Genomic DNA, 23454 nt, shown 5'->3' with positions numbered 1-23454 from the left:
GAATCAAAAAGTTTCACTTCAGAAATGCAGATGCAGCTGTGTGGGAAAGCTCTCTTTGTAGGAAGCCCTTCATGAACACTCTGAACTCCAAAGCTGCCTGTAGCCTGCAGCCCAGGCCCCAGAGGGACCCTTTCAGAAGGCTGCACTCTTGCCCTGCCAGCCTCAGAACTACCAGAGTGTTTCTAGCGGGTCAACCTATGCGTTGATCTGCATTTAAATGCTCTGTTTCAGCCCCAGCACAAGCACACGAGGACACATCTGCCTAGCATGAAAATCCACACAGAGCTCTGTCGAATGAACGGTCCCCATTTCTGTTTCAAGCTTTGTGCTGCTGACAAGGGCCCCACAGAGAACTTTTGGAGCTACTGAATGGTGAAGGAGCAGGAGGGCCGCCACCTTCCAAAAGCCCTGACTCCAGGCCAGGATTCCAATGGGAGGCCTGGGATGATGTGCGGGCAGCTCAGGAGTCAGGCAGCAGAGAAGGCTCATATGCTGGCTCCACTAGCTAATAGCTGTGTGACCTTGGGCAAGTTACTTACCCTCTCTGAGCTTGTGTCACCTCATCTATACAGTGGGGTTGCTAATAATCGCCACCTTGAAGCAATTATGAAGACTAGATGGGAGTCTCTGCGGAAAGCCCTGGAGCAGTGCCTGGCTCCAATAGTTTTGACTTGCTCAGTAATGTTTGAACGTACACATATGTATATACTTAACCTCTCTGAGCTTGCATCTCATCCATTTACACATGCGTATATGTTCATACGTATAGGGACACACCGAGACAAACAGATCTCTCCGGCCAACAATACATGATTACTCAGAGACAGATAATGATCCCATGGCTGTCTGCTCTCCAGAGTCTGCATCCAGAGTAGTATTTCTAAAGTGAGAAACCGATCGTGTCACTTTGCTGCTTAAAATTCTTCCTCGGCTCCGCATTTCTCCTGGGATAAAGAGGCAGCCCTCACCACGGCCTACAAGCGCTTACACATCTCCCCGCAAGTTTTCAGGACATGCCCTCCTCTCTGCCCTTCTGTTTGCTGCGTCTTATTGTCTTCTTGGTTTCATGACTTAGAGATCTTCCCACCTTGGGGTCTTCATAAAACACGTTCTTCCCACTCCTTCCCTGTTTTCCTGGGAAACACTATTCTATGTCCTATCTGAAATGCCTCATTTACTGGTTAGCTTTTGTATGGTCTTTCTCCCCAACCCCACGTTTGGGACATTGGGGATCTTATCTGCCGTGTTAGCTGCTGTGTCCCCAGCTTCTGTGACAGGATCTGACACAATAAACTCAGTGAACACCTGCCTGAGTGAAGGGGGCTCGCTCAGTCCCTCCCACAGATGGCCCTGCCTGCCCGACAGCCTAGAAGTGTCCTCTGCTGAAGCCATCTGCTGAGGTCTTCTCAGGGCCAGGGCTTCTAAGTGCGGCTGCGCCCAGAGCCAGTCTGCTCTCCAAAGATGTGACCAGCTCCCTCCAGCTGGCTGCGGGCAATTTCTGTCCCTCTTCCGGAGCCAAATAAAGGCAAGGACGCAGTCAGTGCTGGTAGTTGCTCTAGAAAGTGCTCTGGGGAGCCTGCCCAGCACAGGAGGTCACAGAAAGCAGCAGCCTCTTCTCGGGCAGCAGCTGGCATTGCTGGGGAAGGTCCAGCTGTCAGGATGGACCCCGCTGGAATCACTGACAGGTCCCTACTGCATCCCGGCAGGGGGCTGCGTTTGCCTTCTCCCTGATCAAATGCAGGCAGCAGGTTCCAAGGAGATGCAGAGCCACCTTCCACAAGTCCCCAACAACACAGGCCACGGGGCAGCGCGCACAGAGACCCGGGCCTCTGCCAAAGGGAGGGAGTTCAGTGGTGAGAGGATGGGCCTTGGGGTCAGACAGACCCAGGCTCATGCTGATGCTCTGCTTCTTGGCAATGTGATCTTAAGAGATTATTCAACCTTCCTGAGCCTCAGTTATCTCATCTGCAAAATGGCTATAATAATGGCTGCCTTGTAGGGTTGTTGGGAGGAGTAAATGAGATTCCATATGAAACAATCTGGTGCAGCTCCCAGCACAGGAAATGCTGCATACATGGCAGCTGTGCTGGACTTCACGCCGTCAGGACATTTTCCCTTGCTTTCCTCAAGGCTGCGCTGGGCAGAACTTCCTGGACTCCTCCCTATCCCAGAGCATATCTGTCCAGGCCACTCTTGTGTGCTTGTCCCCTACTGCGCTACTCTGCCCTTTCTCTTGCACGCACAATATCTGTCACCCTAACTAGACCGGAGAGGCAGAGAAAGCTTCCTTTGATCTGCATGCTGTACCCCAGACTCCCATCCTCCAGCCCCTTGGAGTTAACTAGTGCCGGGCCGGGTCTCACCCTCTCCTTCAATCACTGCACTCTTGTCATCACTTCCTGCTGCACTCACTCTCAAAGAGCTGGGCCCCAGCCCCATGACCTCCGGGTCAAGCCCCATCCCCATCAGTGGGGTGTGTGTGTGTGTGTGTGTGTGTGTGTGTGTGTGTACATGCATGCCTGAACTGCCAGTCTGCTTCCCGTGATGCCCTTAATTCACATTCTGACAGAACTTTTGTCCAACAGTGGTGCCTGCAGGGAGGTATGTCAACCCTCCCTTCTCCTCTCCTTGGGATATCAGGGGCAGGACATCAAATCCACGGTAATGGTCCTCAGACCCAAATCAGCATCGGTGCTTCCTGGAGATTGACCAGGGGCGGCCTGTGTGGGAACACTGTTCACCCGCACTGGAGTCTCATTCTCCTCTCCAGCACTCAGGAAGATGCAGGCTTGCAGATTTTGTTTCCAGACCCAGGAAGGTTTGATGTTAGTAAACATTCCCTTCAATGCAAGCAAACAGGTTTTGAGGTGTAATTTCTTCCAGAGTGGTAAGCTTGCGTCTAAAAAGCTCATGATATAGAATACTAGAACTTTCTGAAGCCGATGAGGCCCTCACCTTTGAATAGAGTATTCGTGTCAGTGACCTTGGGGGCTCAGATGTCCCACATCTGTTTCTGCTCTGCTTTTCATAAGACTTTGCAGGCTTGCTTTCAAATCAGGAATTCATGCTGACTTCTCGCGGGTGTCTCTGTGTATTATTTGCCTGACAGTGCGTAATGACTGGGTAGTTCTCAAGTGTTGTCCACAGACCCCTGGGAGGGTCCTCCTTCAGTGGTCTATGATGCTAAAACAATTTTTGCAATAAGATTAAAACCTTGTTCTCCTTTTGCACCATGTGAATCAAACTGCTGGCACCTCAGGGTGAATCAAGGCAGTGGCACCAAATAACCTGAGTGGTCACTAGATTCTACAGCTCCATGTGTTTGCAGGTAAAAAGGAAAAGCCAGTGTCACTTAGGAATGGCCTCGATGATGCAGTAAAAAGTTACCAGTTGTATGATGCCTTGACCCCTGAGCACTCCACTTTTTAGTGTTGTGTGTGCATATAGCACCCCTGCTGTGCAGGGTATAGACTGGTTGTCCTGAGAAAAAGCACCTGTACAACTGAGTTACAAGCTGAACTAGCCGAGTTTTTTTTTTTTAACAAAACACTATTTTTACTTAAAAGAATGACTTGCAAACAGGTTATTCAGTGATGTGTATTTAGTAGACATTTCTTGAAAATGAACAGAGTGAGCCGATCACTTTGAGAGAAACAGCTCACAGTATTCATGGGAGATGATAAAAATTGAGCTTCCAAGTGAAAATTAAAATTTTAGACAACCTGTAACTGCCACACAGAGCCTGACACCGTTCCTTACTTAAAGACGTTTCTGATGAGATCGGTGGTGGTATAAACGGCTGTGGCAGTTCTGATGCTGTATAATCCCATGTGCCAACCCTGGGAAGATCTGCACAACTGAGTGAACCAGTATTTCCCAAATGACGAGTGCATCCTGTTACAAGATTAAGCACAAGGGCAGGTCCTATTCAAAGTGCAAGGCAGGCCAGTGGATCTTAACGTAACAGAGTCCGAAGAACCCACTGACAGGTTCAGGTTCCACGCTACAACCAGCCTTTAAGGAAATGACCACTACGTGGTTTTGGTGTGTTATCAAGGAAGATTATCCACAGTAATTTGAAAAAGCCATCAAAATTCTTCTTCTCTTTCCACCTACACATCTACGTGAAGCCAGATTTTTCCTTCTTACACTTCACCCAGAACCGCATATCACAACAGAGGGAGCGCTGAAGTAGGTATAAAAATCCAGCTTCTTCCACATTTGTAAAAACGTAATGTCACGCTTCTCCATTACATTCCTTTTGGTTTGTTTTTCATAAAAGTGTGCTTTTTACAGAAACATGCGATGGGTATACTATCGTCACGTCTAAATAAATTAACATATATTTAAAATTTTTCTCAGCTGTAGTTTCCAATATGGTATCAACAGATCACACCCACATAGACCAAAGTTCTTAGAGTCCTCAATGCTTTTGAAAAACATAAAGGGGTCTCGAGACCCCATAGTTTAAGAACTTCTGGAATAATTGCCAAGAGCATGGGATTTGGGCTCAGACTAAACTGCTCTCTAACCCTAACTGAGCTGCTTACCAAAGGTAAGACTTGGGAGGTGGCTTTTACTTCTCTGAAAGTTCCTCATCACTGAAAGCAGGTCAGTGGCACCGGGGCCCTGTTTTTATTTTTTATTGAGGGTTGGTTGATGTACAATATTGTACTAGTTCCAGGCGTACAATGCAGTGATTCTATATTTCTATAGATTATACTCCATTTAAAGTTATTATAAACTCTTGGCTATGTTCCCTGTGCTGGACAATGTATCCTTGTAGCTTGTTTATTTTATACATGGTAGTTTGTACCTCTTAATTCCCTTCCTCTCTCTTGTCCCTCCTCTGTTTTCTCTCCACCAGTAACCACTAGTTTGTTCTCTGTATCTGTGAGTCTGTCTCTGTTTTGTTATATTCATTCGTTTTATTTTTCAGATTCCACATACAAGCGGTAACACAGAGTATGTGTCTTTCTCCGTCTGACTTATTTCACTAAATGTAAGACCCTCCGGGTCCATCCACGTTCTGCCAAATGGCCTACTTCAATGACAACTTGGGGGAACTGAATGAGCAAATGCGAGTGAAGCAAGTCTCTGTGTGGCCCGACTCACCCAAGAAGAGACTGTGGAGGGCAGACCCCCAGAGGCAAGGGCCGTGGGGAGAGTGCAGAGGGCTGCCTGGAGGAAAAACTACCGCCCCCTGGAGGGCACTGCCTTACTCTCTCTTGCTGGCTCAGGACTCCCACATCTGGCCCTTTGGAGAAATGCTGTGTAACTTTGTTTTTCCTCCTTCTCAGTGAATTAAACTTAATTTTGTTTCGTAAGTTGGCAGCTCTGCCTGAGATAACTAATGATGCCTGAGGGAGCTGGAAAGCCAGCGTTGGAAACACTGAATCTGGACTCGGCCAATGTTCCTGAACCAGAGGCCTCCGATCCGTCGTTCTCTGGGTCTGCCAGCTTTCACTTCTCTGGCATCTATTTCCCTGTCTCCCTCCACCCTTCCCAGGCACTCCTTCTCCCCTCCAGGAGATGGTTTGGAGACAGAGGGCTGCTCTCCTTGGCGAGCTTTGGAACAAATGTCTGGCCGAGAAAAGCACCACCATTTCCAAAACAGGAAACCAGGTCTCCTCCCAAAGCTCTGAAGCTTACTTTATAATTAAGGCCAAGTATCTTTACTTCAATCTGCATTTCGTGAGTTTTTTTGGGGGAAAAGCATCCGTGGGCCCGTTTTCATGGTACTTTCTTTGACAGGTGCCACTTGGTACTCAATTAGCCCAGGGAGGAGGCGGGTACCTGGGTCATTTTCTGCAGCCCCCACCCCACACGCAGCCTGGCCAGGCAAAGGGCATGGAGCTCACTGAACCACGAGGATTTGCTCACACCGATCACCAAGAGGCACGGCCCCTGCCCAAACCCAGGGCTGACACAGACTTTTTAGTGTCTATCAAGACCTTTCTTCCTGTCCTTGGGCTGGCAGCCCTGGTTACCATCTTACTGATTGTCAGGAGATGCCAGGAGCCACAACACATACCCAGGAAGCCCTCAGCTGTTGCAGACAAGGGCACACTCACGTTCCACCCCAGGAGGTACGAGCAGAGCTAGTCAGAGAAAGGCTCCCTGGAGGGGAGTGTCTGGGTGAAATCTGTTGCTTGTGTCTGAGGGCCTGTGCTCAGCTGGCCCAGAGGTGGGGGTGTGCCTGGGGTCTGCGCAGACAGTGGAAACTTGAGATGTGGAGGTGGCATGGAGTGGATCTCCCTGCCTGAGCAGCCCCTCTGAGTTTCCACCAGTCCCACTCGGGGCTCTGCTGGCTCCCAGTGTTCGGCGTTTGCTCAGGCAGCCTCCCTCCTTCTCATTATCTGCTCCTCACCCTTTAGACCCCAGCTCCGTCTTCACCCATCAGAGCAGCTTTCTCCCATCTCCACATTGAAGTCAAATCTCCCTACTTTCAGATGTCACAGAAACCTCGGTCCTCTTCTTTGTAGCACCTGGCATGTTACATGTACTTCTGAGATGAGCGAATGTCTACCTTCCCCTGTAAACTGTAAGCCCACGAGTGCTGGGGTCACGCCTGTTTCACTCACCGTCTCCCCAGTGCTAGCAGGGTACCTGACACCCCATGTGTAAGATGCTGCCTGCCCTCGCTGAGGCTCTGACGCCCTCTTGCTGGGACCCATTCAGGCAGGGCATCCCCAGGCCGTCTTGGTTGCAGTGGTGAAATGTGATGAATGCTGGTGGTGGTGGGGTTCCAGGGGTCAGTGTGGGGGGTTACTTACAGCTCGGTCACGTCCTTGGGGATGCCTTTGGGGAGGGTGCGGAGCCCCCTGTTGCTGCATCGCACCACCGTCTCCACGCAGGTGCACTGCTCGGGGCAGCGCGGGCCCAGTTGGCAGCTGCTCTCATCATTGCCTGTGGAGAGCCCTGGGGTGAGCGTGGTGGGAGGCAACCCCACCCGGAGGGCATGAGGCCAGCCCTGACTCAGCTGTCTGCGGTAACGGGGAGCCCTCTGCTTTGAGTCAGAACCTGGAATAAGGAGCCTGCTGGTCTCATCCATGGTTGGAGGGGAAAGAAGAATAGAACAGAGCTGTCTGCCTTCTACCACATGTAACACAGAACAAAGATGCTAAAAACCTGATTAACCAGATACTAGACAGGGAAGAGGTCATGGTTAACTGGATCAGGAATAAGCCAAACTGACTGAAGTGCGGGCCAGAGCCCTGTCTATTCCCTTCCCCTTTCTCCTCCCTTTCTCCACTCCTTTCACTATACAATCCCTCTGGGGTGGTGAATGTGTTGCCAGACCTCATTATACCTGAACCTCAGGTAATCCAAAAACCAGTTCATCCGCCTCTAGATAACCTAGAGTTGACCAAGTAAAAATCGTGCTGGCCTGAATGTACACAAACAAATATGCCATCTGGAATCCTAACAGTCAAAGCCTTGGATCTTCAGGTGTTTGCACCACCTACCCAATGACAGGAATTTCCCAGAAGCTCATTTTGAAGTCTGTTTCTCATTAGCACAAATTCTGAGCCTCATGATGATGCAGGTAGGAAAACTGAGGCCCAGGGGATCACATGTACAGCTGTGTAGGTTGCACACTGCACAAGGGTGCGCCATTATCTTATGGGCACCAACCTCACTGTGGATATGGCAGATTAGGAAATTTGGTACAACAGTGTTTTCATAGCTTGTTTTAACAAAAGCACTAAATGAGGGCAGATTTCTGCCTGATGGAAGTAAAACGTATAAAGAGGCACCAGTTCTTAATCTGCACAAGGGAGCCTGCCCTTCAGGGCTCCAGCTTCACACCTGAGTGCAGAGGAGAATCAGATCTCAGGACATCCCGATCTTCAGTCACCGCCTCTATCTCCCCTCTCTTGTAGCTTCCTCGCCTGCCCCAGGTACTGCACCTCCCCACCCCACCCCCCGCCCTGCCCCCCAGCCTTCTCACCTTCACACGTGAAGTCCTGGATGGCCACGTCCTGGATGGGAATCTCCTTGAGGAAGAACGGCTTCTGGCACCGGGGGTTCCCGCTTACGATCCGCCTCTTCCTCAGCCACTTGCCGAGCCAGGCCAGGTGGCAGTTGCAGTTGAAGGGGTTGGCCAGCAGGTTTCTGGGAGGAGAGAAGGGCCCTGTGAGTAGTTCGCCTCGACTTCTGTCCCGTGGCAGCTGGCCCTGGGCTCCGAGTCTGCAAGCAGAGACCCAGCACTCCGGCAGGCAGCTCTGCTCCGGGTTCCGGGGAAGGAGGAAGGAGGTCTGGGAAAGCGAAGGACGACTCCCCGCTAAAAGCCAGATGCAGTCTTTGCGAGGGTCTCGGGCTGCACCTCCGCGGACGGACACGGCCGGGTCTCCCTGCACGTCCGCCCTCGTTAGATGCGCTTCGGATGCGGAAACCGCCTCGCTTCCGCCGCGGGGATTTTCTTACCCTTCGAGCCTTCACACGCGCTCTACCTCCTGCCTGGGGTGAACCTCTCTACTGTGTGCCTGGCTGGCCCCTCCTCATCCTTCGGCTCTCAGCTTAAATGACCATCCCCAAGGAAGGGAAATGAGCCGTCCCTGTCCCGTTCTGCCCCCTCGGCCGCCTCCATCTCCTCCACAGCACCCATCCGAGCCTGTCATGCCTCCCTCCCTGGGCTCAGCTCGCGAGGGGAGGGACCGGGTCTGGCTGTCCTCTGTGTCTCCAGGAGCTGGCAGGACCTCAGCACAGGCACGTCATACTTCTCTGTTGGATGCGCTGACTGGGCTGATGAGGGGTGAGGGCAGCTACCACTTTGGGGGGTTTCCTAGAGGACTGGCCCCAAACTAAGCACTTTACAAATCCATCCTCTCATTCAAGGAAGGAGGGGACATTGTTCTCATTTCACAAATGACGAACGTAAAGCTTAGGGAGGTTCCAGGAGAGGGCCGGAGAGCCCTTGGCGGGGCTGCGGTACGACGCAGCGATTAAGAGCTGGGGCTCAGGCATTCCTGGGGGCGAATGTGGCTCTGACACTCAGTAGCCCCGTGAGAAGGTGGGCAAGTACCTTCTCCCGTCAGAGCTGGTCCCTTCATGCTCTGTGACTCTACCCTTCTCGGCATCTTTTGTGTCTTTGGATTCCCAGTGTGGAGGCACCTGGGAGACGTGAAAAAGTGGGCTAAAATAAAGCAACCCACTGGCGCCCATTCATTCACCTCTGTTTATTCAGCAGTTCGATAGGGGGCATTTACTTAGTGCCAGGCACTGACGTAGGCATTGAGGATACAGCAGTGAACAGAACAGTCTTACATCCCTGTCCTTCTGGAGCTTATATTCTGGCTGATGGGAAGCAGACGATACGTACTTAACAACAAAAATGTTGTAATAGTATGTTAGGAATGGTCCGTGCTAGGGAACACACTAGAAGGGCAGGGCCAGAGGGACGGGGGTGATGGCAGATGGGTGGAATGGGGGTGAGGCAACTGACATTTGAGATAACGGAAGGAGGGGAGGGAATCAGGGGAAGGGCTTTCCAGGAACTGGGAACAGCCTGTGCAAAGTTCTAAGGTGGGAGTGGGCCGGGGGTGTGGGCAGAGCAGTGAGGAGGCTGGTGGGGCTGGCATGGAGGGACTAGATGGCGTGGGGCCTCTAGGACATTCTGTAACTTTGGCTTTTACTCCCAGTGAGGTGGGTGTACGGAAGCATGACCACGGGCAGCTATGGGAGACCACAATAGCCTTTTTTTTCCCTGTCTTCCAAAGGGTCTTTGGGGAAAGCAAGAGAGGGGGAAATGAACCAGCAACTAAGGGTAACAGAGCCACGTGGAAACACTATGAGTAACCATGAAAGCTAACACGTCCTGAGTACTTTCATTGTATATTTTACAGATATTTTTTTCTTTTGGGTTTTATTTTATTTTTTAAATGGAGGTACTGGGGATTGAACCCAGGACCTCATGCATGCTAAGCATGCTCTCTACCACTGAGCTATGTCCTCCCACGACGTTTTACAAATATCAACAGATTCAGTCCTCATGTAACAATCCTATGAGGTGGATTGTGAGAAGGGACAGTTAAAGCACAGAGAGGTGAAGTAACTCTTCCAAGGTCACACAGCTAACAAGAGTAGAGCCAGAATCTGAACCCAGAAAATTTGGCTCTAGAGCCCAGAGTTTAACCATTATTTTAAACAGCCTCCATTCCCAATACAGTGAATTACATGGGTAGGAACATTCCTTTAGGCGTCCAGAAAGCTAGATTCTAACTTGTTCTGACACACATTTAAGAAGCCAGTGACATCATTTAAAAACCTGTCAGATCATGTTGCTGGCCTGCTTAAAACCTTCAGTGGCTTCCTGATATACTTTGGATGAAGACCAAAATGGCCCACAGCAGCCCCACAGCCTGGTCTTGGCTTCCCCTCCAGCCTCGCCCACTGTGTACTATGACCACGTTGGACTTTGCTCAGTCCTGCATATCTGCTCTGCTTTAACCCACCATAGCCCTTTTCACATGTTCTTCCCGCTGAAGGAAATGCACCTCCTGCTTTCTTGAACAAGCTAACGCCCACTCACCTTCCAGAACACAGCTCCACTGTTCCTCCCCAAAGCCTATGTTATGTTTTCAAATCCCTGTGGACCTCCCTTCTGTGGCAACTCACTATGCTGTGAGCTCCAGGAAGGAGGGCCCACATTTGTAAAAGCTCCGCACCAAAAGATGGCTGGCACATGGAGGGAGCCCGACAAATGCTGAAGTTGACAGATGGGTAGATGACCTCGGGCCACAGATAGCAGGGCGCTGCGAGGGGCAAAGTCTGCAGGAGAGGAGCCCAGAGTGCGTGCGCTATGGGTCCACGAGGACTTACATGGTGGACAGGGAGACAAGCGTGGTGAAGGCTCCGGGAGTGATGGTGCTGATCCGGTTGTCATAGAGGGACAGCAGCCTCACCGAACTCAGGCCAGCAAAAGTGTCATTGCTCACACAGCTGATCAGGTTACTCCTCAGCATCCTGCAGGGAGAGGGGTGGGCTCAGCCAGCACAGGTGTTGTCCTTTCACTTCCATGACAGTGCCACAGTGTGTGTGTCTGTGTGTGTGTCTGTGTGTGTGTGTGTGCACATATGTGTGTGTGTGTGTGTGTGTAGTTTTGCCCACTCCATGCCCAGACCAGTCATGTCGCTGAGGTCTGTCCTGTGACAGCAGGGCCTGGGTCCCCACTGAGGCTACCTGTAAACGTGGACGTACATTTTTGGCTGTGCACGCTTTATTTATAGTAGGAGCAGGTGTTTTGTGTGTGTGTGTACTTGTATATTGTATGATGGTTAGTGTACGTATGTGTATTTCTGCAAGGAGAAGGGAGAATCAAGATGTGTTTGTGGACATCAGCTTATGTGTGTGTGTGTGTGTGTGTGTGTGTGTGTGTGCGCTTGTGTAAGTACACTCTTGTTTGTGTATGTGTTTATCTGCAACTTGCATGTGTGTCTGTATGTCATTTTTATGTACAAGTGTAGTATCTATGTGGGTAAATGTGTGAGTGTGTGCCTTTATCGGTGTATTTCTGGCATGAATCTATGCATACATTAGGGCAAGTGTCTTTAGGGGTGTGTGTGCGTGTTGAAGGGTGCTTAGCATGCTAAGTTCTTTCCCATCCAGGGCTGGGACATGCCTACCGTCTCTCTGGCTCCAGGAAGGAAGGGATTCAGCAGGCCAGGACAGTGCCAGGCCCAATCTGCTGCCCGCCAGCCCTCACAGTCCCTCTCCGGGGCCCCTGCCCTCGCACCTCCCTCCCTCCGGGCCTCGGCCCAGGCCCCGGCACTTACAAGGTCTTGAGGCCGCTGAGGCCACGGAACATGCGCCCGTGCACCGTCTCCAGCTGGTTCCCCGTCAGCATCAGCTCCTGCACGCTGGCCGCTCCGTCAAAGGCACCCTCTCTCATCTCCTTGATCTTATTGTTACTCAAGTTTCTAGAAGGAGGGGACGGAATGGGTCAGGGCACAGGGTGGGAATCCCCAGTCCTGCAGCTATCTGGGGACTCTCAGGCACCTCCTGGACCGAGGCCTGGCTGATGGGGACCTTCAGAACCTGTGCCCATGGGACCGGGGACCCCAGCACCACGTGGAGGGGAGGCTACCTTTGCGAAATAGACTGTAGCGTTTGAAGTCTTTTCAGTACGATGATCTTTTCAACGCCCTGGGGGCCGGCAGATTTAAAGCAGTCGTTCTCAGACTCACTTTCCCTCTTTAGCAGATGCTCTTACTAAGTGGTGATTCTCAGGAGGAGAGCAGGAGGGAAATATACAGTATGCCTGCTCCCCGTGGGGGCGGGGCAGGGCATTTGTAGAACCTGCAGCTTCCAGCTGAGATTCTGGATATAAACGGACACTTTCCAGTTACTACTTTTTTGAGCAGTTACCACGGAAGGGGTTTGACCAACAGAATCGCATCAAATCCTCAAAACAATGCCTATCAGATGGGTACTGTTTTTTGTCATTGTCCTGTTTAACGGACGAGGTGACTGAGGTTCAGGCAGATTAAGTCTGAACAGCTGATAGACCTGGGACTGGAGCCAGGCTTTCGGACACATAGAAAGGCCTCCAGGGAACCGCCTTTCCTTACTGAATGTTCCTGTGGTGACGTGGATGCTCCCCCCTGCCATGATGGCTCTGCAGAACTCGGGGTCTGGGACACTGTTTCCCTAAGAGGGCTGCGTCCTATCAAGCCTGGTGCTGCCAGCCTGATTCTGCCCTTGACCTCTGAGAGCTGGCTCTCCCCTCCGATGCCCAACTGCCACGCGCAGGCACACAGGAGATCTGAACAGCGCGTGCAGGGCTGCAGAGCTATTGCTGCTGTGAGTTCCCGGGCTCTCCTTGGCAGGCAAGGGGTGAGGAACCTCCCCAAACCACCCGGATGTTCAGCTCTGAAAGGCAGCCCAGGCTGGCTGGCTGGAGCGGAAAGTGATGCTGTTTCCCCAAGCAGAGGGATGAATCCAGACTCCCCAGCAGACAGCCTGGGGGGCTGTGTCCTGTCAAGCAGAGATCTGCAGGTGGAGACAGGACTGTTAACTCGCTGAGCTTGTTAGAACTGAGGCTCACCAGAGATGGACCTGCTGGCCCATTTTACTACAGAGCACACTGAGGCCCAGGGAGGGGGGGGCACTGCTCCTGGTCACAGAGCTCTGGAGGGGACACATCACCACATGGGTCCCCGGGACTATTGCTTCTCTCAGGTGCCCTCCTTGCTGACCTCTGGGCTGACCCACAGCCACCTCAGGGGTGAAGCCTTCTAGAGGGATGGTTCAGAGCGAGTGATGGAACTGGGCACCCAACGGCTCAGGGCAGCAAAGAAGAGGCTGCGCTGAGCCTCTTCCCAAGTAGAGGCTGAGTCTTCAAGGGGCGGCCATGCCCACACCTGTGGGCAGGTGACGAGGAGACAGTCCCACCCTCGCACTGACGGCTGCCTCTCTGCTCCTGGCCATGGCCTTCCTCTCTTCCTACTTCCATCCTGCCAACCAAGGAAACAGGGGCAAATACTTCTCAGGATCCCTCCCCCAAGATCTGAGAGCTGGGAGACTCTTGAGCTGAATTTCTGCTCCGTCTGACTCTCCTTAAACTCAGCTGGTTTTCTTATAAATCCTGGTAGCCCTGGTCTGGGATAACCCGGGAATGAAGGTAATACACAGGAGAGACTGCAAATTACCCCCAAATCAGACATGGGGGGGAGATAAAGGCTTTCCCAGTAGCTATAACTCATCCAAATGCTGGAGCTTCCCCTCCGGCTCCAGAGTTAGGCTTCTTGGGGAACACGGGGCAGTGACAATGAGTTACAGCAGCTATGAAGTGGGAGGGTCCCATTTCCTGACATCTGTTTCTTTAAATGAGCAAAATTAACATCACATGACTGTAAGGTTTGTGGATTGGATTTCCTCGGGCTGGAATAATGGAAAACATAAGGAGAATGCAAAAGGGGGATAGAATTTTCCAGAAGACCAGGCTGCTGCGCTCTCTCCATTCATCAAAGCACTGTGCAAAATGGCAGGCAGCTCAGGCTGGAGGCCAGAGCGAGCAAGCAGCTTGGCGCAAGCGCTCCAGAGACAGAACCAGTGCATCAGGGTTTCGAAAGGGCACCATCTTATTCTCAGAGCAGTACCTTCCTGAAAGATGTCCCAAATTCCAGGAAACCCCTAAATGCAAACCTAGGGCCATGCAGGAAGCGTCTCTCCACCTGAAGGCTTACTGCTTCATCATGACTTTGGCTCCAGGGAGAATGGTGGTCTGATACCTGAAAGGACCCAGCCTCAGAAACTCCCACCCCGGGCCCAGGGTCGGTTCAGAGGGGTCAGGGGCAGGACAAACCCAGTGCTCGGCTGCAATGCCTCCGTAAGATGGTGGGCGTCCCTTTCAGACCCTGATCTCATCCTTCCCAAGAAACACCAAGGCTGGGGGATTCATCTCTGGAAAGCCTGAGTCTGAGGTGGCAAGACTCAGCCTCTTCCAGGTCAGTCTCTTCAGGTTTGGGGAACAGCCTGTAAACTTCGTCTGGCGACGGGAAGGCATCATCCTGTTTAAAGTCCAGCCTTAGGTGGAGGCGCAGTGAGGAGAGAGCTGGGTGGATTTTTCTGGAAACCAAGGATACCACATCATGATTGAGCAGCATTCCGGTACTGTCAGGTCGGGGATGTCCTATCCACATCCTTACAGACCTTTCCCTCCTCCTGAGGTGGAAATTCTACTTCAAGCTGGGGGCTGCAAGCTCAAAGGTCCACATGGTCCAGGCGGGTGACTTAAAGCCGGAAGCAAGCCCAGTGGAGGTGACAGCGATCAGGAAAGCACGCGTCCCAGCTAAGCGCGCAGCTCCTCAGCTCAGCTCAAATGGATCCGTTTGGGAACATGGGATGTTTTGCCAGACCTTCTGATTTTCCGAAAGATGCCAGAAATCCACTTTTGTTTTTCCGTGAAAACTCATGATTTTTAAAAGTGGGCGATGACTTATTATTAAAAACGCAACCACTGCCAACAAATCCACGCAGGTGTACCCAATTTTGGCTAGAGGGCTGCCAGGTGTCAGCTTCTGCTTGAGATGCTCCTTCAGTGTGACAAGTGACCCGGAAGTTCACTGAGGGAGGCTGCGACCCCACTCTGAATGTGAGGTCACTTGAAAAGCCGCCTTGAGTCACCAGAGTCCTAATAACCCTTGTGGGGAACAGCTCATACCTTTTTTTTTTTTCATCTCTTATCACAAGTGATACTCATGGAAATCTCATTATTCCAACACGACATGAAAGGGCACAGCAGAGTCCAAACTCCTCGCCCTGTGTTCCCTCTCCTTGCCCTCGAGCCCCATCAGGGTACTACTGTCCAGACTGGAGCCTTAGGGCCCTGGCCCCACAGTCTGTGGGGAAGCTGAGCAGACTCAGTCGCAGGCACCGCTGGCTTTAACCACACCGATGGGCAGAAATCCAGCTGACCCACCACCTCCATAGGGGTGCAGAGGTGGTGATGGGTCCCAGCACATAAGGACCATTTACTTAACAAAATGAGTTGCCATCAAGTTATTTTAAGTAAGTGGTTGCAGCTGGCGGTCTTTGGGACCAGATCTGTCCTACTGGGACATTTGCTTGGTTGGCTCGTATATATATATATGGATTTTGGCACACTTATGTGCACACACGCATTCACTGTCTTCAGATACAGCATGTATCCCCAGCTAATCTGCACTGTTGCCACTCCTGGCTCCTGGCTCTGCCGCTTAATTTTTAATCTTGGACAAGTTACTTTCTCTGTTTCAGTCTCCTCATTTACAAAATGAAGCAATCTCAGAGCTTTTTTGTTTTTCTTGGTGAGGAGTAAATGAATTAGTATCAGTACAGTCTGGCACGGAGTAAAGTGTTTGGTAACTGTTAGTAGCCATTATTATTGTTGGTGTTAGAACTGCCTTGCACCCATCCCCTTTCCACAGGGGGTCCTGAAAGTATGTGAGCCTGCAACTCCTGTTTTAAATATATAACCATCCATCACCTCACACCAGTCAGAATGGTCATCATTAAAAAGCCCACGAATGATAAATGCTGGAAAGGGTGTGGAGAAAAGGGAACCTTCCTACACCGTTGATGGAAATGTAATTTGGTGCAGCCATTATGGAAAACAGTATGGAGATTCCTTAAAAAAATAAAAACAGAGTTATCATATGACCTAGCAATCCTATTCCTGGGCATATATCTGGAGAAAACTCCAATTTGAAAAGATATACGCACACCTATGTTCGTAACAGTATTATATACAATAACCAAGACATAGAAGCAATCTAAATGTCCATCAACAGATGACTGGATAAAGAAGTGGTGGTATATTTAGACAATGGAATACTACTCAGCCATAAAAAAGAATACAATAATGCCACTGGCAGCAATATGGATGGACCTAGAGATCATCCTACTAAGTGAAGTAAGTCAGAAAGAGAAAGAAAAATACCATAGGATACCACTCATATGTGGAATCTAAAAAAAAAAAAAAAAAAGGACACGAATGAACTCATCTACCAAACAGAGACAGACTCCCAGCCACAGAAAACAAACTTATGGTTCCCAAAGGGGAAAGAAGGGTGGGGTAAGTTTGCAGTTTGGAATCTGCAGATACAAACTACTGTTTTAGATAAACAACAAGGTCTTACTGTACAGCACATGGAACTATATGCAATAGCTTGTAATAACCTATAATGAGAAAGAACATATGTATACGTACAACTGAATCACTGTGCTGTACATTAGAAAATAATGCAACATTGTAAATCAACTATACTTCACTAAAATATATATATATATATATATATATATATATATATATATATATATATATATATAAAACCATCTACTCTGGGTTGCTCAACCTTTATTTCCTCTTTCTGTCTTCCAGCACCTTCTCACCGCAGTCCCATGGACAGGGCCCGTGTCTTTCCCCTTATCTCTTACACTTACTTCTGATCCTCACCGTAACTTACAAGACAGGTGGATTTATTCCTATTAAGCAAATCATGAAACTGAGGCCCAGAGAGGCTGAGGGCATTTCTCGGGTCACACAGCAGGGGAGGCACAGAGCTGAACTCAGAACAAATGCAAGTCTGCCTGTTCTTCCCTCATGCCTGGATTTCTGGCTGCGCTCGTGAGGGGAGTATTTGGCATCCCTGACTGCATCCCAGCGTGGCAAACGCTGGGATGAACGGAGCGGTATCAGCCCCTTGGGATGAGAACTGGGCCTGCATTTGGCCACAGGCCCCACCACTCCCTTTTATCGCTTGGATGCTGAAGCTAGGAGTTAGTTGCCACTTATCGCTGTGTTTGTGCTGTTGTTTTTCTTACTGTCCAGATAGAGTTCTCCGTAGTCAGGTCAAAAGTGGGAAGATGAAAAACTCAAGAGTGCCTGAGTTTCACCTAAAATGGGAGAGTGCATACTTCTTTATGGAAGCAAAGACTACTTGATCCTATTTACTCTGCAAATATGCACTTAGCCGGCTTTACTTGTTTTAATACCTGCCTTATCTCCATATGCATGCGAGTTTCTGTTTTGAGGTTAAAAAAAAAATGTGCATTTCCTGAGGCTGAATTTGAAAGGATGTCTCCTGGCAGGTGATGGGTGATGTCTGTGCTAGAGGTGGGCTTGACCACATGGACAGCCACGATCCTTACCAGACCCCACCTGTGTCCCTCCCTCCACTGCCCCTTTAGAATGCTTGCCACTGCCCCCAGGTGCAGAGCCATCCCTGAGGCCATAGCCAAGGTGGTGGCTGCGAGCAGGGAGGGAGGAAGCCTGGATAGCACTAATGTGATCTAGACGCTGCACAGGGCAGGGGAAGGTCTCTCCTTGCAGGGGACTGATGGGTAGCAGAGTGGAGAGCAAGACAAAACAAGGGTTACAAGATAAGTTAGTGGCACTGAATCACTGCTCCTAGGGGAAATACGGGGTTAGGTTCCTGTGAGCACCTGGTCATGGCATTTTGTCAACAGATCAATACATAACCTTGTTTGCTGCATGTTTCTGTTTAAAGACATCTTATTGGATATAGATTGTTGATTTACTTACATGGCACCCACAGCCAACAGCACTGTAACTCTTGCCTCAACAAAGCTTATATAACACATATTTGCTCCATAAGGCACCTCGCAGCCTTCTTAGGCTTACAATCACTAGACAGCCAGTCAGCACAAGGCTTTGGGGCCGTTTTAAGTAGTGAAATCACCAACAAAAGCACAAACATGGGGGGAAAAGATGTGGCACTAAATATACTGCAGATTGGACACTTGTTTGCAGTCTGAGAGCTGAAACAAAAAAAATCAAAGCAAGTGTGGCCTTGTTTTATTTCGGTTGGGGACATGCATAGAGGGCAACTCAAATTTTTTCCTGCTCTGTCCATGTTTATGAATGAGCATGAAAACACGGTGAGTATTGGATTTGAGATTACAAATAAACGTTAGCGAGTAGGCCAATCAGCAAATATAGGATCCATGAGTAATAATAGGCTTGACCAAATTCCCTTTGTTTCAGAGGTAGCCCCAAACTCCAGGGCTGGGAGACGTGGAGGAGGGGGAGGGGGTGGGGTGGGGGCGGGGAGCAGGGTCAAGGAGAAGGGAGTTAGACGGTAAAGAGCCCCGTGTCCATGCTGGTATCTCTGCTGGGGCACCCGGGAAGGGAAGAGGAGAGGGGAACAAGCCAGCTGCACTCCAGTGTGATTTCAGCGGAAGCCGAGTCCGGATGCCAGCTCCGACATTTACTGGCTGAGTGATCTCAGGGAAGTCATGGAAGCTCTCTGAGCCCTGCTGGCTTCCTCATCCACACAAAGGGGAACATTAAGCTAGGTGGGTGTGCGGGGCTCGAATGAGGAAGGGAACACGACCTCTGCTCTCAGAGCTCAGAACCTCATCTTTATGACTTGGCTAAACTCCTAGGCAAGGAGAGGGTTACGATGACAGGCAGCCCTGGTGGTGGAAAAGCCAATATAAGCACATGGGCCTTTGCCTGAGTGCAAGCTCTGCTCAGACCCAGGGACACATAGGTTGAAGCCCAGTGCGCGAGGCAGCCGGCATTTCTGCTCCAACATGCCTCACCAATGCAGAGGCCTTCAGAGTCCGGGTAAAAACAGACCTTCTAACTGTCATCTCCTAAAAATTACTAAGTAGTGACATGCACCCTTGACCCCCGTGTCCCATTGCTGGTCCTTACCTGAGTCCCCGCTACCACATTGGGGGTGGGGTGGGGGACCAGAGCAGAGGGGGCATGGGGCAAGGGTCAGGGACGGTGCAGAATGCACGCCCTGTCTCCGCACGGCCCTGCCTTTGGGTCCCGCTTCCCAGGACGTGCCCACAGCAGGGCTCAGGGGAGACAGAGAGGGGCCGGAGCAGAGGGAGAGGGAGCCACCCGGACCCTGGTGTTCTGCTCCACCTGCCAAGCTCCCGAGGCTGACTTACATTTTCCGCAGGTTGGGCAGCTTCTTGAAGATACTGGTAGCCTCCAGAACAGATATCTCATTGTCGTTCAGTCGCCTACGTGGGAAGCAAGCAGAGGCGGCGGTGGGTCAGCTGCGGATGGGGCGCCACCTCCACAGGCCCCCAGGCCCCCATGGCTTCAGCTGAGACGCCGCCAGGACCTCACACTCGGCCCAGGTCAGTAGCTCTGCAGACACTCCCGGTGCGCCTCGGTGACAAGAGGAGTGTGCCAAGGGGCGGGACGGGAGCCCAGGCTCCTCCGCCTGGAGGAAGCCTCCTGATGAAGGTGGATTCAGCATTCTGAGTACTCAGCACTGCAACAACCCAGGGCCAATAATCTGCCTTCATTTTGCAGGGGTACCAATGACAACTTAAGACTCCCAGGTTCATCCACCTCTCCAAGCCACTGGGCTCTTTCCTGACCACGGCCCCTCTGCGACGGGCAGCGCAGAGACTCTATGCCCAACATTCATACGAGAGCAGGCAGAGCAGGAGACCGAAAAGGCTGTGCCTTGCCATGATTTGTAAAGTCAAAGAGAATAGTAACAATCATAATAAAGACCAGCATCATTTACGCAGGGTTTACTCCACACCAGGATTTGAGATGAAGTCTGCGCTTGCATTCCCTTACTTAAACCTTCCAAACCCCCGTGGGGGGCACGTATCGTCACCTCCATTCTCAGCTCAGGCGCTGACGCTCAGATCTGAGAAGCGACTTGCCCAGTCTCAGGAAAACTGGAGAAGACAGGAGTCAGGTGCTGGTCCGTCAGTCCCCACCAGCCGTGCCCTCCTCCCCCTCATGCTGTAAGTTTGGAGCTCTGGTTGCACTTCTGGATAAACCAGCGCACCTCTGTTAGCAGGGATAACTGGAGGCCCACATGGAGCTAATCATTCTCACTGTCTTCTCACTTTATGACAGTCACTTATGTAACACCCATCTTTCTAGTTACGTGCTAAGCTTCCTAAAGGCTAGGAGGGATGGTCTGCTTTGTCCACTGTGGAAACCGGTGGGCCCAGCACAGTGCCTGACTCACGGTGGGTGTTTGGCAAATCTCGTAGAGTGAACAAACTGTCTTTATCTGCGAGCAAGATGCCCCCAGGGGGATGCCTGGGTGGGGGTCTGCCCTCGGCCCAGGACATAGAGGACAGCCAAGGGGCGCCCGGGTGGGTGACCGAGCCAGGAGGGGGCCACCTTCTAGGAGACCACACCCGGGATACCGGGGAAGCTCTGGTTCTCCTATCAGACAGGAGCCAGGGGACGGGGGTCGGGGCTCCTTCATTTTCACCTTCAGTGTTTCGTCAGCACTGGGTGTGTGGGGACACGCAGGGGCTCGTGCCCAGGCAGCACTCACAGGTCGGTGACGTATTCGGGCAGGTGGCTGGGGATGCGGGCCAGCTTCTGGTTGGAGCAGTCCACGATGGTGCCCTCGCAGCGGCACTTCTCGGGGCAGACGAGGTCCATGAAGCACTCGCTGCTGAACCTGCTGCGGTAATCCTCCGAGCCTGGGTGGGGCCAAAGAGGGCGCGTTAGAGACCCCGGTTCTCTGACGGAGCAGCGAGGTTGTGGGCAGCGGGGGAGGGGAGACACAAGGCAGGGGGAGGGTCCAGTGACAGACACAGCATTGCCTTCACTTTGCGGCCACCTTGCGGAGGCCTTCCCTGCCCCCCAGCCTCCCAGGCCACTGGCTTCCCATTTGGTCTTTGTCATTCTTCACTTTCAGTCCTCACGGCTCAAGCTCTGTGGGCTCTTAAGCTTTTGTGGGTCACGGACCTTTTCGAGAAGTTGATGAAAGTTATAGGTGTTCTCAGAGACATGCTCCTAGGCCCTTGTGTACAGAATTAGCGGGGAGGCTACTTGATCTGTGATGCCCATCATCCACGGACCCTCTAAATGTTCACGAAAATCCAAATGAAGAGATCTGGATGGGGTTTTGATGGAGCTATGCCTGGGGTGGGAAGGAGGTAGGGGAGGGGGTCACAGACTTGGTTGTCTTCAGGGACAAAGCAGGTAATGAAATGATAAAGGGGCCCAGCACACAGCGATCACTGACCGCTGACCGCTGACCGCTGGCTTCAACACTGGGAAGGCAATGATGGGAGCTGGGGACCTGGGGAAGTGAAGCCCATTGCCCTGATGCTTGGGAATTTGGCTCAGGGTTGCCTGAAAATCTTTTTTTTTTTTTTGAATATTGGTAATGAATTCAAATTTAAAACCCTGTGAAGACAAGCACAACTCTGGTAAGGGTCAGATGTACCTTCTGCCTTTAAGACAAAGCTCTCAAAGCGACAGTGAAAAGCCAGTTCTGATGAGCTAAGAGTAGTTGGAGCAAAGATTAAAACTGAATTTTTTTCGAAACTGAATTTCCCTCGAGGTTACACAGTAATGTTAAGAGGACCAACAGGGCAGAGATGCCCTAGGGAGCTGCTTCAGTGATGAGAGATGATCCCCTGGGGGGACCTCTGGGAGACCACGGATCTCGTCCGGGATAACGGGGAAGTGCTGGTTCTCCTATCAGACAGGAGCCAGGGGACGGGGGTCGGGGCACCTTCATTTTCATCGTCAATGTTTCATCAGCACAGGGCCAGGCAGAGAAGCCAGGCCCACATTTGTCCAGTGCATACATGTCCTCAGCACATACATTGTCCTGTATGTGGGTATTTCTGCGGTGTTTCAGAGAATGTAAACATCATTTGTTTGGCTAGCTGAGGCCAACCTTGACTATGTATCTGCATCTGGAGCAGAACTGGGCACCTGCAGTACAGAGGTTTCCGCAGCAGAGGACGTGGGTTTGTCCAGGCTTTGCCACTTACTAGCCTCAGTCTCTCCACATGTAAAATGGGAATTGAATAATTGCCCCCATCTCACGGGGCTGTGAAGATGTGAGGAAGATCATGGCAGTGGGGAGCCTCTGGGAAAGGGTCAAGAGGCGTATGGATGATTGTGCTTCTGTTTCTCCTTAGGACCTAGTGGAACATTTGCCACGTCAGAGGCTGTTAAAACATCAGCATAGCCAGTGATAACAGCTCAATTTACTGAGTGTGGCTCACGGGCCGGGTACTAGTCTTTGAACTTCAAATGGGTGAGCCCATTAAATCCTTGCAACACTCTGAGGTTATTATGACTCCACTTTATAGATGAGGAAACTGAGGCTGGCAGGTCATGCGCGACGTGGCAGAGAGACCAACCCAGGCAGGCTGCTGTCAGGACCCATGTGATTAGTACTCTGTTTTACTGCAGATGTACCTTCGGACAAAACCTTTATCCCAGTCCTAGGAATGATTAGAAAGTCAAATTGGTGGAGGTGAACTGAATGGCATTTTCCTGCAGTGGGCAGCGTGGACACAGGAAGCAGACGTCTGTGCCGCCCTCTTGGCTTCTCACTCCTCACATGCTCTCCCTAGGTAATTCCGGGTCTGGGATGAACTTGGTGGATCTCTGATTCTGAAGTGACATCATCTATCTAAAACCGAACATCCAGGCCTGGACCTGTCTCCTTTCCCTCTCTGCTCCTTCCTCATCCCCCTCCTTCACCCCACTTTCTACCCCCAGGCTTATGTGAGCAAAACCCATGCAGGTATCCCCGGTTGGTGATTTGGGCAGCTTCCTGGTCCAATGCGTTATGCAAATCTCTTGCTTTTGGCTTGCCAGCATCCGTCCCACTGAATAACTCTGACTCGGGCCATTTTCTCCCAGACACATCAGTGTGTGGAGTCCTGGAAGAATTTCATTGTGCAAACCCTGCTAAATGACAACCCTCTCGAATTCCCTGACGGTGGTTCCACACAGTGACGGCGTGAAGGGGTTTTTCATACGTGTGCATGTATTTTTCCTTGAGACGGTGTCTGCAACAGGATCCTCGCAAAGCAGAGGAACCCTGAATGCTGATCAAAGCCAGGAAGACAGGAGGGAGCACAGTTTGCTCTCCGACATGATGAGCCTGAAGATGTGCACCGGCTGGGCTGCGGCCGGGGACAGCCGCCGATTAAATGCGTTTTCGTTTTAATCAAGGTGAGAGTGGCTGCAGT

The 23454-nt window shown here is 51.2% G+C and overlaps 1 protein-coding gene across 2 annotated transcripts in view; it reads right to left on the bottom strand.

The window, feature by feature from the left end:
- The window catches only part of SLIT3 (slit guidance ligand 3), a 572835-nt gene that overhangs the window by 58242 nt on the left and 491139 nt on the right, over positions 1-23454 (bottom strand). For both annotated transcript variants that reach the window (XM_031689760.2, XM_072947253.1), the window contains 6 exons: positions 20781-20931; positions 19411-19485; positions 11778-11921; positions 10825-10968; positions 7955-8118; positions 6777-6909 (listed from right to left, as the gene is read on the bottom strand). In XM_031689760.2, the coding sequence (XP_031545620.2) occupies positions 6777-6909; positions 7955-8118; positions 10825-10968; positions 11778-11921; positions 19411-19485; positions 20781-20931 (811 nt within the window). The remainder of the gene's footprint in view (positions 1-6776; positions 6910-7954; positions 8119-10824; positions 10969-11777; positions 11922-19410; positions 19486-20780; positions 20932-23454) is intronic.

The sequence above is a fragment of the Vicugna pacos genome, chromosome 22, assembly GCF_048564905.1.
Source record: "Vicugna pacos chromosome 22, VicPac4, whole genome shotgun sequence".
NCBI classification, from domain to species: domain Eukaryota; kingdom Metazoa; phylum Chordata; class Mammalia; order Artiodactyla; family Camelidae; genus Vicugna; species Vicugna pacos.
The sequence above is the reverse complement of the archived record's forward strand: the minus strand, read 5'-3'. Positions and strand labels throughout refer to the sequence as shown.